This window comes from Erpetoichthys calabaricus, chromosome 8 (assembly GCF_900747795.2).
Source record: "Erpetoichthys calabaricus chromosome 8, fErpCal1.3, whole genome shotgun sequence".
NCBI lineage: Eukaryota > Metazoa > Chordata > Cladistia > Polypteriformes > Polypteridae > Erpetoichthys > Erpetoichthys calabaricus.
This window is the reverse complement of record NC_041401.2, coordinates 62,550,970-62,568,938: the sequence shown is the minus strand read 5'-3', so window position 1 is coordinate 62,568,938 and position 17,969 is coordinate 62,550,970. Positions and strand designations below refer to the sequence as shown.

General features: G+C 40.2%; 2 protein-coding genes across 2 annotated transcripts in view; one reads left to right on the top strand and one right to left on the bottom strand.

The window, feature by feature from the left end:
- Positions 1-17,969, top strand: part of nxn (nucleoredoxin) — a 337,134-nt gene that overhangs the window by 73,591 nt on the left and 245,574 nt on the right. The gene's annotated exons all lie outside the window — the stretch shown is intronic.
- LOC114655548 (multidrug and toxin extrusion protein 1-like) overlaps positions 1-17,969 on the bottom strand; it is a 276,585-nt gene that overhangs the window by 236,376 nt on the left and 22,240 nt on the right. Inside the window, exons 2-4 of the mRNA XM_051930853.1 lie at positions 9,227-9,328; positions 9,040-9,108; positions 6,051-6,199 (exon numbers count right to left, since the gene is read on the bottom strand). Of these exons, the coding sequence (XP_051786813.1) occupies positions 6,051-6,199; positions 9,040-9,108; positions 9,227-9,328 (320 nt within the window). The remainder of the gene's footprint in view (positions 1-6,050; positions 6,200-9,039; positions 9,109-9,226; positions 9,329-17,969) is intronic.

Sequence of the window (17,969 nt, the reverse complement as noted above, 5' to 3'; positions counted from 1 at the left end):
GAGTGCCCTCTCAGGGTTGGTAGCGAGATCCTGCCCCAAGAGGAGGAGTTCAAGTATCTCGGGGTCTTGTTCACGAGTGAGGGAAGAATGGAGTGTGATATCGACAGGCGGATCGGTGCGGCATCTGCAGTAATGCGGGCTCTGCATCGGTCTGTCGTGGTGAAAGAGGAGCTGAGCCGCAAGGCGAAGCTCTCAATTTACCAGTCGATCTATGTTCCTACCCTCACCTATGGTCATGAGCTATGGGTAGTGACCGAAAGAACGAGATCGCGAATACAAGTGGCTGAAATGAGTTTCCTCCACAGGGTGTCTGGGCTCTCCCTTAAAGATAGGGTGAGAAACTCAGTCATCCGGGAGGGGCTCAGAGTAGAGCCGCTGCTCCTCCGCATCGAGAGGAGTCAGATGAAGTGGCTCGGGCATCTAATCAGGATGCCTCCTGGACGCCTCCCTGGTGAGGTGTTCCGGGCACGTCTAACCGGGAGGAGGCCCCGGGGAAGACCCAGGACACGCTGGAGGGACTATGTCTCTCGGCTGGCCTGGGAACGCCTTGGGATTCTCCCGGAAGAGCTAGAAGAAGTGGCCAGGGACAGGGAAGTCTGGGCATCTCTGCTCAAGCTGCTGCCCCCGCGACCCGACCTCGGATAAGCGGAAGAGGATGGATGGATGGATGGAGGTATAAATACCTGTTTGTTCTTTTGTGTATATATATTTATTGTAGCGAAAGCACAAACAATGATAAAAGCTGACCCCATATAATTGCAAAGAAAAAAATAAATAGTTTTCAGAAATGATAAAACAATATCTTTTAAGACACAAGTTCAAAATATAACTGATTCAAAATGGCAATGTCCTGTGTTTTTAAATAATCCCGGTAAGAACGGGTGGGTCCAAGAGGGTAGTCAACAAAAGTGATGTCAGGGGTGCAATGGCTGCCAGTCTCCCGCTCTGCAGGGGGAGGAAAAGAGAAGGCATTAGACTGTTTAACTGTCTCACTCACTAACTCACCAACAAACACACTATTACCCATTTAGTTAAAAAGTTAAAATTTGGCAAGATAGTGCATCTAGGTCAGTAGGTGTCTTCTAAGAAGGAACATTTTGATATATATATATACAGTAATCCCTCGCTACTTCGCGGTTCACTTTTCGCGGATTCACGACTTCGCGGATTTTATATGTAAGCATATCTAAATATATAACGCGGATTTTTCGCTGCTTCGCGGGTTTCTGCAGACAATGGGTCTTTTTACTTGCTTCCTCAGTTGGTTTGCCTAGTTGATTTCATACAAGAGATGCTACCCAATCAGAGCACGCAGTTAAGTTCCTGTGTGCTGCTGATTGGCTCAGCGACGGAGTGTTGCATTAACCAGGAAGTCTCATCTCACTCATTCAGCATTAACGTGCTACTGCTGCAGGGGCCATGTCCAGGCACCAACAGAAGATGCAAATGATTGCAGAAAAGGTAAAAGTTTTGGATATGTTGAAGGAAGGGAACAGCTACACCACTGCAGGACACCGATTCTTTTTATTTAAAAAGGAGAAAAAGCATATAAGATCTACGGCCGCAGTGTCCTTTAACCAGGGTGCAAAACAAGTTGCAAGTGGACGTGATAAGGCAGTAGTCTGGATGGAATCTGCTTTAGGAATCTTTGCAACAAGGTCGACGACGTCATGACCGCCTACAAGCTGCTACGTGTACTTCGCTATACAGTAAGTGTAAACTTATCTACTGATTTCATATTGATTAGCAGTTGTCCCTGTTATTACTAGAGTAAATGGTGGGTTGTAAACAATACAGGGAGGGTTTAAAAACGTCCAAATACACGTTAAATAATTAAATAAATATGGTGTCCCTACTTCGCGGAAATTCAGTTATCGCAGTCAGCCTTTGAACCTATCTCCCGCGATAAGTGAGGGATTACTGTATATCAATATTTAGGGGTAATCCTCCCAGTAAAAAACTGGACACCACAAAATCTAAAGACTTTGATTTCATTGCAATTTGGTGACATTGTAGAAAAAAAACAAAATTGGCTGAAATATATTTTTATTTGTTGGTATTTATTAATATTATGCATTCATTATGCTAACAAATGTGCGCCTGGGACCAGAAATTGCCAAATTGGTTTACAGTTTGTTAAAGGAAGAGGAGTGGACATACTTAAACCAATCAAAGAGTTTGAGCGAAGACATCCATTATATTCACAGCCAGCCAGTCAAAGGTGTGTAATACCCTAAATCAGGGTGGGCAGATTCAGTCCTAAAGGGCCGCAGTGGCTGCAGGTTTTTGTTCCAACCCAATTGCTTAATAAGAAGCACTTATTGGTCAAGTAACACTTCTGCTTCACTTTAGTTGTCTCGCTCGTTAAAATTTTGAACCCTTATTGCTTATTTTAGTCTTAAACAGCTGTAGTCTTGGTTTTTAATTGCTCCTTATTACCAACAAGATGCAAATGACAAAAGAAACCAGCATTTTTTCATTTAGTTTGTTTCCATTTACACCTGTGTATTTATTGTGCACTATTTGGTTTATAATATATACCAAGTTGTTTTGACCTTCCTATACTTTGTCTTTATATCTAGAGTGATTGAAATTATTAATAAAGTAAATATTTAGAGTACCTGGAGCAGTAAGGAAGTGCCTTGTGATCCAAACTGCAAAGTTTATCAGCTGAGAAGGGGAGCTGATCCAATAGTGAACAGTGCTTTAAAGTAAGACATCAGTGGTTGATAAATGGCCAAGAATATATGTAAAAGGCTCAAAAAAGTAACATTGAGGTCTGAGATATATCTAAGACATTGTACATTGTTCATGCCAAAGATAATTATTAAGTCTCCATAAGTGCTAGGGAGTGGATGAGGGCAGTGTGTCAGACAGATAACCATTTACTTTCTCACTGAGTCCCCTCTGTTAAAAGTCAATTAGCCTGCCTAGTAAACTAAAGTCTGAATTAAAATCTTTAATAAACCTCTCTGCATAAAGATAGGGTTGGATGGAATTAAAGCTGCTGACAAGTCTATAAACAGGAGCCTCGCATGAGTCTTGATGAATTCAAGTGTTAATGAATGAAGTGAAGTGTTAATACAGCATAACAACAATGGTGTCCTCTGTCCTAACAACACCTCTCAAAAATAATGACCCATGCTTATCATTTTCAGTATCATGACAGGGACCAGCATGGCACTTGTGGCACGCGGCTGGGGGTGGTACCCAGCCGGGACGCCCAGGAACACCGGAGGAGGGCCTGCGCCTCCTCCAGACCACGAAGGGGTGTCCGCCCTGGTTGTGTTGGGGGCCACGGGTACAGGGCTGTGAAGCCCAACCCTGTAGGGGCCTGTGGTCACCGCCAGGGGGCGCCCCAATGCCTGGAGAGCCCTGGACCTCAGCACTTCCATCACACCAGGAAGTGCTGGGGGGAAGAGGAGCAGGGACACCCGGAGTGCTTCCGGGGATACAGCCGGCATTTCCGCCACACTGGGGCGTGTCGGTGGAAGATTGCCAGAGCACACCTGGAGCACATCCAGGGGATAATAAAAGGGGCCGCCTCCCTTCATTCAGGGCTGGAGTCGGGTGGAAGAGGATGAGATCTGGGAGAGAAAAGAGGCAGCCTGAAGAGCGGAAAGGCAGTGTGGAAAGAGGCCTGGACTTTGGGGGTGATTGGTGCTGCGGCACTGAGTTTGTGCACTTTAATCATTAAATAAATGTGTGTTGGACTTTTAAATGATGTCCGTCTGTCTGTGTCCGGGCTGCTTCCCACACACTATAATCCTCATCACAGCAATGGTAACATAGCAGTGTGATTTTCTTCATGGCAATATTCACAGCTTAATATCATCATTATAATTATGGCAATGGATAAAAAAGTCCTTGACTAATATAGGGACAACTGCACAGTTATTGTGCCTTCACCATCATTGTAATACCACTAGCAGGTCATTTTATCACAGGCATAGTATGATATTATAAATGACAATGTAGTAAGTATTATGTTACTCTAGCAGTGCATCAGTATAAGGCATATGGCACCTCCTTATTTTGGGAACACCATTATGGCATCATTGTCATGCTCTATTGTTGGCATAGAGCTGGGCAGTTTAACATCTGTGGCAGAGCGAAGGGCGCTCAGCAGGCTCCTATCAATTATGGAGAATCCACTGCATCCACTAAATAGTATCATCTCCAGACAGAAGAGCAGCTTCAGCGACAGACTGCTGTCACTGTCCTGCTCCACTGACAGATTGAGAAGATCGTTCCTCCCCCAAACTATGTGACTCTTCAATTCCACCCGGGGGGGTAAACGTTAACATTTAACATTATACAAAGTTACTGTCTGTTTTTCACCTGCATTATTATCATTCTTTAATTTAATATTATTTAATGTGAATTTCCCATTGGGATTAATAAAGTATCTATCTATCTATCTATCTATCTATCTATCTATCTATCTATCTATCTATCTATCTATCTATCTATCTATCTATCTATCTATCTATCTATCTATCTATCTATCTATCTATCGATCGAAGAAGTGGACAACCTGCTGAGCCTGAGAAGCTGCTACAGCAGTCAACAGGATGGATGAAATTTTAAATTACTGGACATTCCCGAAGTCCTTACAGGACTGCCGTCTCCTGTGTTGACAGGTATTTTCATTTCCCATTATCTCTATCCCTCATGTGTGGGTCTTTTAATAAAACCAACATAATCCAAAATAAATGAAGTAACAGGTCTAAGCGATTATCACTTTGGGGCTCTCAGTTGGGTTAACTACAAAAAGGCTATTAATGGTTGATATTCACAACTCTATTCCAGATTTTCTAGATCCACTCTCATTTATGTCTCAAATGAAGAAGTCAGGAGATTTGGATAATCTCCTGAGCTGGGCAAAGATTTGGAAAATGCAGATTAATGTAGAAAAGAGCAAAGTACTACATGGAAGCAAAAGAAGTGTTAGTTATAAATACAAGATGAGCGACATTATTCTGAAAAGAATTTAGGGGTTTAGGTTGACAGAATGTTCTCATCATCTAGGCAGTATACAGAAACAATTAAAAATGCATATAAAATGTTAGGTTATATCATAAAAACTCTTGACTAGAAATCAAGGGACATTATGCTCAGACTATGTAATGCACTAGTGAGGAAAACATCTTGTGTGCAGTTCTGAACACAACACTACAAAAAAAAAAAGACAGAGCAACACTTGAAGCTGTGCAGACGAGATCAACCAAGTGCATCCCAGGACTCAGAAAATGAAACCTGTTTGCTTTCAAGCAGAAGAGACTAGCATGGTGACCTAATCCAGGTCTTCAAAATTCTCAAAGGAATCAGTACAGTGGATCGATCCAGCACAATTTTTGACTAAATGGTGAATCGCATTCAAAGATACCAGTGGAAATTAAGGAGAAGTGTATTGGAGGCTGAAGCCTGGAAGCACTTTACTCAAAGACTTGTAGGTATCTGGAGCAAACTACCGACTTATGTAGTTTAGGCAGAAACCTCAACAACCTTTAAGAAGTATCTAGATGAGCTATTGGGACAGATTAGCTAAACAAACAAGCCAATGGACCGAACAGTCCTCTCTCGCTTCTCTAATTTCTTAAGTTCTATGTCAGTGGATATCGCTCTCTCTGTGCACTGATTTTGAACACTTGGAACCAAGAGCCATCCTGTGTAAGGAGGACACTGAATAAAATATAACTGTTTGGTTTAAATTTTTCTTGATTTTATATCCTACGCAGACTACAGGTATTTAAAAACAGATGTTGTTATCTCACAATTCCAGGAGAATAGGTTCAAATCCAAGCCAATCCCTGGATTAACTGCTGCCTTGCACCAGATGCTGTGGGTTTGGGCTCCAGCTCCCCACATCACAGTTTACTTCCTTGTTATGTTGAAGTGCAAATTAAACACAAGCATTTTAGTTTCATCCTCTTCCATAAAATCAATGAAAAGTTGCCTTCAAGCATTCCCACCTTTTTTACATTATTGACAGGACATTAGCAAACTGCTGGTGCCAACAAAGGCCAATGACAATCTCCAAGCCTCACCTAATCACTTCTGGGTTTTGTTGAGCAAGGCGCAGAAGAGACTCAGTGTTTATTAGAAAGGCCCAGCAGGGGAAGCAGGAGAGCAGTAAAATGAGAATCCCTTGCTGCAGGATGATCCCAACTCTTTTAAGATTTCCACTGCCATATGTCTGGAAAGGAAGAACAGATGTTTTACTTTTTTGGCCACAGTGAAATGTTTTTATGGAAATGTGCAGTATCTCCATAATGAATAGTGCTATTTTGTACATTTTGCCTCAGAGCTATTCCTTTCATGAATTTACAAATAAATCAAAGCAAAGCACATTTACAGACTCACAGTTGTCTTCTTATGTCTCACAAATGTCAATTTCTAAAGAGCCACAACTCCTCACAGATGTGTATTTGATTTTATGTAGAATTTCATCATAAACCGGCTTCATCAGGCAGCACATTATGTTTTTAATTCTTTGGAAATGTACAAGTATTCTGGAAAGTCATCACAGTCATGTAATTTGACATACACTGCAATTTCTCATCATAAGAGCTCCAGCTCCTGCTTTTCTTCCAGCTTCAGTCAAACCAACTGTAACCCTGAGAGATAAATGAAACCAGGACTAGCTAGAATTCCATAGGACAGCATTGACAGAGAATGTGCTGAGGATCAAGGAAAATGTCCTCAGATGTTACCACAGAAGCTGAAAGCTGAGGGTAAGATGATGTGACAAGTTTATCATATATTGCCATTTTAAGGTGTGTGGCATTGACTCAACAGATTTCTCTCTGCAAACTTGTTCCAGAATTTAGATATTTTCCAAAACAGTGTTGGGTTAAAGTTGAAGTCAAATTCAGTTTTCTTTATTATGTGATAGGGTACCTGGTAGCCAAGGAGTTACCACTGGAAAGGGCACTGGCAAAATTTCACAAGGCAGCAGAAGATTTTGAAGATGTCTAGCCAAGGTAAGAAAGACCTACACTGGCAGCAATGTGTGAAGAAGAGATCATTAAGAGGCAGTAGACACCTTGGGAGCACCAGGGAGATAGTGAGAAAAAGAGTGGGGGCCCCGAAGACTCAAGAACTCCAAGCTGGCAAGTGGCAGCATGATGTCCCTAGGTAAGAAATGTGGGATCAAGATGCTGTCTTTGGTAAGAGGGAGAGAAAGAGGGATCATGGCAGATTAAAAAACAAAAAAGAGGCAGATGACCTCCTGATTGATGGTTTAAGGCGCATGATCCTTAACCTTAGGCGGCTTTCCCTTCCCTGTGTCTTTAAAAATTCCAGCTATGGTGAGAATACAAGACAGTGCTTTTCATTCGAGTTTCACTTTTAACAAAACATTGTTACATTGTGATAGAACTGCATTTCTTTAAAATGTGGAGAATGAATTTAAACTCATGATATGTAGTCATAGAACAGCCAATAGTTCTTATATAAAAGAGTGAGGATTATGCCCACATCATATTTGTACTGTGAAGAGAAGGGAACAGTAGCATCTAAAACAGTACAGTTCTTGATTAATCAATCATTCAGTTATGTCGCACCACCAAATGGATGACTCAGAAGCAAGTGTGATGGACGGACTGGTGTCCCAGCCGGGATGGACCCTGCTCCCTTGTCTGGCCAGGAAACCATGACAAAGGACTGTCAGGAAGGAACTGCAATATCCCCCTTCCATTCCAGGGGGTGACTGTGGAAGGACACCATGTGTGGGGAAGCAGCCGGGATGACTGGCAGTCTTTTTCCTGGTCAGGAGGCTAAGAATATGGGACAGTGGGTGACTGGCCATTATGGGCTAAGCATCCATCTGTACATTGGGTGGCATTATTCCATTTAGTGAGCCCCAGTATGGACGCCCACAGGGCAGAATGGGAGTTGTGGTCCCTTGGGCCTGCACGGTTGGGTACTCTAGGGACCGCCAGGGGGACTTGTTGGGAACTGACAGTACAAGAACCGTTGTGATGCTATCAGATCCAGAAGTGATTCTCTGAGGAAACAGTGAGCACTGGTCACTCATTAAAAGACAGCCCTTCACTTGGCCCAGGAAGGCAAAGTTTGGAGAGGAGGTGGAGGAAAAGAAGGAGAGAAGAGACTCGTGCTGCAGTTGTGTACTGTTAAAAGAAAGGAACCTGTAGAAAGTGTGTAATAAAACTATTTTATTTGCACTGGGACTGTTTGTGTAAGATTGTGTTGAGGGTTTGGGTCCATGAGACATCCCCTACAGGCCATACTAGTGACTAAGAGTCAAAGTGTCTCAAATTCTTCATATAAATTGCCACTATTCTAAAAACTCAGACTCTGCTTTGTGACACTTTCTTTCTCCCAGTTTTTCTTTTGGTGTCCTTCTACACAATTCAGAACCACTCAGTTTTACCAAATTGTTATACTCAGTCTATGAATACTTAATGCTTTCCTAGGCTATTTAGATAGAACTGTCCTATTTATTTTATTATCTCAAAATTAGTTGTCTCCCATTGGGATTAATAAAGTATCTATCTATCTATCTATCTATCTATCTATCTATCTATCTATCTATCTATCTATCTATCTATCTACAATATTTTTAAGTAATTAACATTTCCCACAATATGCAGCATGGTGACACTGTGATAAATATGCTGTCTCACAACTTCAGGGTACTGCTCTAAAATCCACCCGTAGTTACTGTCTGCATGAAGTTTGCATGCTCTGCCATGTCTAAGTGTTTCACTCCCACATCCCAAAGACGGACAGTTTAAATTAGTGGAGGGATGCTCTGTCCAGGGTTGGTACCTGCCTTTCAGCTAATGAATCTGGAACTGCCTCCGGCACTGCAACCTTAAATTTGATGAGTGTGGTTCTGTAAATGGATAGTTGGCCAAACTTATGAAAGTAGTGGTAACAGGAAAAGATGTCATATACAATAAAGATTCTTAGATCTGTGACCCACCCCAATAGGTCTGTTTTCTGGCACATGTGTGTCATGTCAGCTCATTTCAAAGGTTACAATTTAGTAGTGATAAATCATTTACTTACTTGAGAAATCAATGTGTCACACACTGAAGCTAAGCCACTTCCTATTGAAATACCCATCACATTTATTACCTGGAAGATAAGATAAAAAAGCAAGTAAAAATTTAAAATAAGTAAGTTAGATAAAATCCGTTCTCTGACTATTAAGCACATAAGTGAAATAAAGAAAGCATTGAATAGAAACACTTACTGTAGTGGAGAGTGCCACTGCATCTAGTTCTGTTTTTCCAAGATGTCCACAAAACACTGTGCTGATGAAACTTATGAGAAAGACCATCAACTGAGAAGCAAACTGGTGAAAGAGAGGAGATAAAAAAAGCAGAAATCAAAAGTGATTACAGATTGGCTCCCCTATGGTTTTAATAGCTTTGGTTCTCTCTTTTTCTTCATATTTAAATTAACTGCATTATGTAGGAGGACTGTGTTTCTGATATGTCCTTGCTCCTTTGCTCTTTACTTTGTACACCTCAAACTATAAATACAACACCAGGCCATGTCACTTGCAGACATTTTCCTGGTACTGTATTTCCACACATACTGGGGTGTACTGATAAGGAGTTGAGACACAGTATTAACGTTAGTTAGAGAACTTTGTGTCTTGATGCAGAAATAATTGTCTACAACCTAACATCAGCAAAACCAAGAAACTAGTTATTGATTTTTTCCGGTCCAGTCACTATTCATAGAATAAGAGGTGGTGCACTGTTACAAGTATTTTGAGGTCCACATCAATGACAGGATGGTCTGGTCTTCTAACAAATAGGAAGTATATAAGAAGGGGCAGAGCAGACTTTTTTCTTACGAGCCTGTGCACTTTTAATGTGGGTAGAGACATCCTTTACATGTTCTACAACTCTGTGATGGTCAGTGTGATTGTTACATTGTGGTGTGCTGGGCTGGTATTATCCCTTAAAGATAGTTCTACCAAATCAACAAGCTAAGTAAAAGGGCAGGGTTAGTTATGGGACACACTCTGGACCCCCTGGATGTAGTAGCAAAGGAGGGAATGAAGAATGCCATTATGAACAATGCTGCACATCCCAAGTATATTAAGCCAATAAACTATTCTGCAGAAGGGTGTCAAAAACACCACTGGGTCTGAGTAATGCCTTGCTGGGACTGCGACTGCCAAGTCAGAAGTATTCTTTACTTTTAGTCATTCTGATGCGAGTTCAGACCATAGTGTGTGTGTTGTTACACGTGTACTTCTGAGAAAAACCTCAAAGACTCATCCCAGGTATCTAATAACCCAAAAGGGTGAGAAGGGGTGCCGCTGCTAACAGGCTTGTTTCTTTTTTCTTCCTTCTTAGCCTGGAGATGACATCCCCTGAGGGCTACTGACCATGCCCATTCTGCCAGGACAGATATAACGGGAACACGTCTCTGAATGTTGGTGTCTTATTTGGACCCAAACCTCTGAGAAGGATGGAGCTCCCCTGAGCTTTTGAAGAGATTATTGGCTCTAATGTTTTATATTTTTATTTAACCAGGAAGTCCCACTGAGATTAAAATGTCTTTCACAAGAGAGACCTGGCCATGGTAGCAGCCCTACACACTCACAACACGTTAAAGTACAACACATACAATGTAATATACAACACATATTCAATGTAAGAATATATAACGCAACATACAGCATTTACAATCTTCACAATCGGGTAACAACTGTACATAAACACACTAACCTGTTAAGACAAGCTACATGTCTCTTTCACTACATTCTTTAGGATACCCTTAAATTCATCAATGCAAATATATCTAATTTTAGATCTTTCTGCAAATTATTCCATGTCCATGGTGCATAATAAGAAAATGCAGTTTTCCTCAAATTAGTCAAAACCTGGGGTACAGTAAAATGCAACAACTTGGAGCAGCATAATCGGTGACTACCCATACTGAGTAGCTTACTCAGATATGATGGAAGTTTACCCAAAATTGCTTTATAGATAAAAAAAAAATATACAAATGTTGTTGTCTGCAAGTGGTCAATGATGTCCAACCCACCCAATCATAAAGTATGCAATGATGAGTAAGAGACTTTGCATTTGTAATAAAACACAGAGATAGGGTACACTGAATCAAGGCTCCATAAGACAGAGCAGGGTGCACGCATAAACAATATGTCACCATAATCAATCATAGGCCAAAAAAAAAGTAGCTTCCACTAGTCTAAAATAAATAGTTTCTAAAATAAAAATCAATCAGTTTCCCCAACTAATGTACCTATATGTACATTATTTTATCTGAGCCAAACAGTATATGTTCGGGGAGGCTTAAAGCAGCATATGTACCAAATAAGGACTTAATAAAATTCCAAAATTTTGAGGAGTTATTTGGGATTTCCATAACTGACTTAAGATAAAACTCCAATTTGGATTTCTGTACCATTAAGGTACACTTATTCCTTAAGGTTGTAAAAGTAGCCCAATCAGCATATGAGTTTGAAAATCTAGCTTGGGCCCTTGATTTATTTCTTAAATGAATTCACTCTAAAAGACTATTTGAAAAACAGGGATTGTCCCGACCTCTAACTTCTAACATTTAAATGTAGACCTGTTCTATTTTTAAGATCTGATAGGGTAGATAAACCTTAAACTGGTAGGCCAAGGATTTAGCTCTACATTTCCAAACAACGTGGGATTAATAAAGTATCTATCTATCTATCTATCTATCTATCTATCTATCTATCTATCTATCTATCTATCTATCTATCTATCTATCTATCTATCTATCTATCTATCTATCTATCAGTAAAAGCATAAACAAACATCGTGATTTTAGTTTAACAAAAATGTACTATCAGAATCACCATCAAACTGTAAAAAAGAACCCTCTGAGAGAGTGAAGTAGTCACATAGCATTAAATTCTGAAGATGCAAGACTCATTGGTAAATCTTCAGTTGTTGACTTGGACCAATTGACCGATGATACAACTCAAAAACACTCGTCAAAGAAGTTGACAGTTGTCTGGAGTTCAACAAGATGAGAACATTTCCCCCCTGATATGCATTTAATTCATTAACTTCAGGATTGCACTGATTAAGCATCAAGAAAGATATACAAAAAGAACATAATGTCAATTTGAAATGCCGCTATGTTGAAAAATAGACCAGGTAGCAGAAAGAGTCTAAACTGAACAGTGAAGGTATACCCATCTGTAGATCAGGAGAAATAAAATGGTTTCAACTTACCCAAAGTCCTCTAACAATTCACAGTCAGAATGCTATCAGGGCATAAAGTTCAAAATTCAACAACAGATGTGAATCCTTAGATCAGGTTAAAAAAAAAATTACAATTCATAAAGTGCTACTCTGATCCCTTTAGATGCTGTGCTCTAGCAGGTACATTTCAGGTAGGCCTAATAATTCACCTTTAGAGTTCTACAACAATCCAAATAGCATCCTGTAAAAAAAAAGTCATTCATAATGTCCCAGACTAAAAGGAAACGTATTCATGAAAATTACGACTCACTCAAACCTAAATCCATAGAAAATCCAAAGAATACCTCCCTGTTTCCTTTAAATATTGTGTTCCAGGAGGTAAATTCCAGGTAAGCCGAAAGCCTTAGAGTTCTGTGACAATCCAATAGCATCTAGTAAGAATGCATCATCAAAAAAATCCCAAACTAAAAGAAAGATATTATTCTTGTAGCCTGACACTCATTCAGGTCCCATATGACAAAATATCATTCATAAAAACATTAAAAAACTCAGGCCTCAGATACTAACACACAAAAACAATGGATTGACCTGGCTACCATCTTGGATTTTGCTGCCATGTTCTTTCTTATTCTTTTTTTTTAATTTATGTTTATTTCAATGCAATCGAGCACCTGTTTACTTTGTTTGCAAGTAAAATAAAAGATGCAACCTAGCTGACTCCCCAAAGCTTTGCAGAAGCAACAGGTAAGCTTCTGGGTACAAATGAAGTTCTTTCTTTCTCTCTATCTAGGTTAGAGCGATCAAATATAAAATGACTAGTTTCTGAACTAATTGGTATAACAGTCCTAAAAATTAACTTAATCATTTTCCATGTTTTAAATATCCACTTCACATATGCTTCATTGATGGAGTGTGCATTAGTGAAGGTTTGAACATGGCATGGACATTTCCAGAGAAGAACACCACTTGCTGGCACTTAATGAAATCTGCTTCCACTCACACTCTTATTGCTTCAAATGGAAAAAAAATCACACAGCCTCATTCACTTCATTTGGACAGATGACACATCTCTAAAAAGAAGGCTGCTTTCTGTATACTTGAAAATCACTGCTTAATCAACCACATGACACAAACCAAAAACAAGTAAGAGTCTCACATGGAAATCCCAGCCTTGTATGCAGGACATTCAACTTATTTTTATAAACAGTCATATCTGGAAACTTTTTCCCACAAGAGCCAATCATTTTTATTCTGACAAACCACAGTGAACAAATGCATGCTAAATAAACAAAGAATTTATTTCTTCAGAATTCTGGTGCAAAGCCACAAAGACAAATACTTCAAGTCACAAAGTTTTGTAAATTAAGAACAACAAAAGTCAACTAGATAGGGAGCAATAATAAACTCAAGATACTTTCAAAATGAAAAACTGAAATTAATTACCAAGACAGCTAATGACAGTTTGTCTTCAGTCACTTTGATGCAGTTCACATATCAGGAACGTCATCCTCCTTACTCTTAATGCAGTTCTCAAATCAGTAATGCATTTCCCCACCCACATTAGCACTTCCCGTGGTGTTTGTACACACTGCTATTGTTTCTACACATACTTGACTACTAAAGACATTTTGTCATTGTGTTGATGCATCTGACTCTGACAGCTCATCAAAACAGTTTGTACTTTTGTCAGATCTCAGTCATCTTACAGATTTTCTCAATCACTTTGATGCAAGTCTCAAATAGTAACATTATACTCACTACTGTTAATGTAGTTCTCAAAACAGATAAGGCATTTCTCATAACACAAACTGACCTGTGCAAAAGACTCTAAAACAATCAATGCCTTCTTCATATGTGTCCAACTATGCAAAGTCAATCACTTCAGCACTGTGACCAATAAATAAGAATCTTTCACAACTGATTTAGTTTTGTTTTTCCAATTGCTTAAATGCAGCTCTCAAAGCACTAACCTCATTCCTGTAACATAGCCTTAAAATCTTAACACCATTGGCCATAGCACTGTTTCATCTCTTACTGTAATGTGTATGCGCTAAGTGGCAATTAGTAAAGCACATTTTGCACATCACTAAGTACATGAATCATTGATTAGACACAACTTGCATTGTAAAGACACAATTCTCAATTGACTCTGATAAGCCAATCAGAACAGATTGTCCTTTTATTGATTACAAATATACATTTCTCATTTATATCAGCACTTTGGGTCATTGTACAAATCATAACATGCTAAATATAATATACAATGACCAGTTTATTAACTTGGCAGTTTGTTACAGTTGTGCTTGAAAGTTTGTGAACCCTTTAGAAACTATATATATAATTCACTAAGCAGCCGACAGGGCACACAAGACAACCATGGGATACGCACGACATAGCCATGCCCGCCAACTCACAGAGCCCCGCCCACCAACTCTAAAACCATAGGATACGACGACAACCCACAGAGCCACGCCCACCAACTCTAAGACCATGGGACGAGAACGCCTGCTGACCCGCCCACCGCCTGACTGTTACCAGCATTCACCACAATGTACTGGAGTGTAAAACTATCGCAGCTGCTAAGCTTTCAGCCACGTGAGATTGAGCAATAACAGGTCTGTGATGCCCTTAGATGTCCGAGGCTGCACACACGCTACACTGAATGGATCAACGTGTGTCTACCTGGCGCCGAGAGGCGTGGGTAAGCCGTTGAACCCCATTCGTGATGGGGACCGGGGCTTGCAATTGTTCCCAACAAACGAGGAATTCCCAGTAAGTGCGGGTTAGAAGCTCGCACTGATTAAGTCCCAGCCCTTTGTACACACCGCCCGTCGCTACTACCGATTGGATGGTTTAGTGAGGTCCTCGGATCGGCCTTGCCGTGGTCGCTTGTGGCCTCTGGTGGAGCGCCGAGAAGACGATCGAACTTGACTATCTAGAAGCAGTGTTTCTCAACCTCAGTCCTGGGGACCCACTGTGGCTGCAGGTTTTTGTTCCAACCAGATTCCTAATCAGTGACAACACCTGATAACACTGAGCTCATTTAATTAGCTGGTATTATTTTTCTCTTATCCTGCACGAACAAAGGAGATTCCTGAGGACCTCAGAAAAAGAGTTGTTGATGCTCATCAGGCTGAAAAAGGTTATAAAACCATCTCTAAAGAGTTGGACTCCACCAATCCACAGTCAGACAGATTGTGTACAAATGGAGTATATTCAAGACCATTGTTACCCTCCCCAGGAGTGGTCAACCAACAAAGATCACTCCAGGAGTAAGGCGTGTAATAGTCGGCGAGGTCACAAAGGACCCCAGGGTAACTTCTAAGCAACTGAAGGCCTCTCTCACATTGTCTAATGTTCATGTTCATGAGTCCACCATCAGGAGAACACTGAACAGCAATGGTGTGCATGGCAGGGTTGCAAGGAGAAAGCCACTGCTGTCCAAAAAAAACATTGCTGCTCATCTGCAGTTTGCTAAAGATCACGTGGACAAACCAGAAGGCTATGTTTTGTGGACGGATGAGACCAAAATAGAACTTTTTGGTTTAAATGAAAAGCGTTGTGTTTAGAAAAAGGAAAACACTGCATTCCAGCATAAGAACATTATCCCATCTATGAAACATGGTGATGGTAGTATCATGGTTTGGGCCTGTTTTGCTGCATCTGGGCCAGGACAGCTTGCCTTCATTGATGGAACAATGAATTCTGAATTATAGTATATTAGAGAATTCTAAAGGAAAATGTAAGGACATCTGTCCATGAACTCAATCTCAACAGAAGGTGGGTCATGCAGCAAGACAACGACCCTAAGCACACAAGTCGTTCTACCAAAGAATGGTTAAAGAAGAATAAAGCTAATGTTTTGGAATGGCCAAGTCAAAGTCCTGACCTTAATCCAATCGAAATGTTGTGGAAGGACCTGAAGCGAGCAGTTAATGTGAGGAAACCCACCAACATCCCAGAGTTGAAGTTGTTCTGTATGGAGGAATGGGCTAAAATTCCTCCAAGCTAGTGTGCAGGACTGATTCACAGTTACCGGAAGCGTTTAATTGCAGTTATTGCTGCAAAGGGGGGTCACACCAGATACTGAAAGCAAAGGTTCACATACTTTTGCCACTCACAAATATGTAATATTCGATCATTTTCCTCAATAAACAAATGACCAAGTATAATATTTTTGTCTCATTTGTTTAACTGGTTTCTCTTTATCTACTCTTAGGACTTGCGTGAAAATCTGATGATGTTTTAGGTCATATTTATGCAAAAATATAGAAAATTCTAAAGGGTTCACAAACTTTCAAGCACAACTGTAGAAGGCATATGAGAATAATGAGCACCCCCTCCTCATTCTACATGTACTAGTCATGGCTAATTGTAGCCAATTACTAATTAAAAATCTTTATAAGGTCTACTTCAGTGTTGCTGCAGAAAAACAATGAAGCAAGCACCAAGAGGTGTCAGAATGAATGGTGGAGGGGTGAAAGGAGCACAGAGAGGACAAAAAAGATGCAGGGGGTGTCAAAGACGACTGAACATATCAAATGAGATCATGGCCACCACTGTTGTCCATGTAATAAACTATGGCCTAAGCATGGCTGAGGCCAGGCGAAGCCTCTAGCCCACAACTAAGCCGCACCTCAGTGGCATCCATAATATGAACATTCAGAAATGAAAATAGGTATATAACCAAAATCCTGCGCATTGCATATATATTTTACTGTTTCTGTGCAAACTTTGTAATGGCATCCTGTAACAGATATTTATACTGTTGAATTCATGGATTCTTGTTTGTGCCACTTCAAGATTGTACCACTTTCCCATTCTGGTGGTAGAGGCCCATTATTTATACCACAACATGGTTACATGGTGAGGGCCAACAACGCTATTAGACTTCGTGACATCCAGAGTGCCATTCTACAAGATGATACCACCTTTCAGAACATCACCTCTGTCAATCTCTCCACCACAGATAAGAGTGCTGCAAGAATGAGACAGCTCTACAGGGGTCCTTTTTCCAGAAATAATGAGAGGGTGAAGGAGCAAAGGTTCCTGTATGTGCAGGTACAGTAATGTTTTTCCCTTCAATATGTCAATGTAATTTTGAGATCATACTTTTCAGTTTTTCTCGATCCCTTTGGTGCAATTCTCTCATCAAGAATTTCATTCTCACAACTTTTAAAGCAGTTCTCAAAACAGTTCAGGCATTTCTCATAACACAGACTCACCTGTGCAAAATATACTAAAACAATCAAAACTTTTTTCATATGTGCCAAACATGCAAAGTTAGTCAAACACTTCAGTACTGTGATCAATGAATAAAAATCTTTCACCACTGTTTTAAGACTTAGACACCAAATGTATTTATACTTTTATCAAAACCTTACTGACTTTGAAAAGAGTAACACAAAAAAAAAATTAGGCCTAATGTATAGTAAAGAATGTTCAAACACAAAAATAAAATGTGAAGGATTTTTTTGAAACGTTACACAATATTTAATGCTCAAACTTTGAAAAGCAAAATGATACACATGAAACTTTATGCATCAGAAAACAGACAAAGAAAAATAATACAAACTTAGAACATAACTCCAACTATCCATCCATCCATTTTCCAACCTGCTGAATCCGAACACAGGGTCACGGGGGTCTGCTGGAGCCAATCCCAGCCAACACAGGGCACAAGGTAGGAACCAATCCCGGGCAGGGTGCCAACCCACTGCAGTAACTCCAACTACTGTATAGTAAAGTCACACTACATATCTATTCTATATA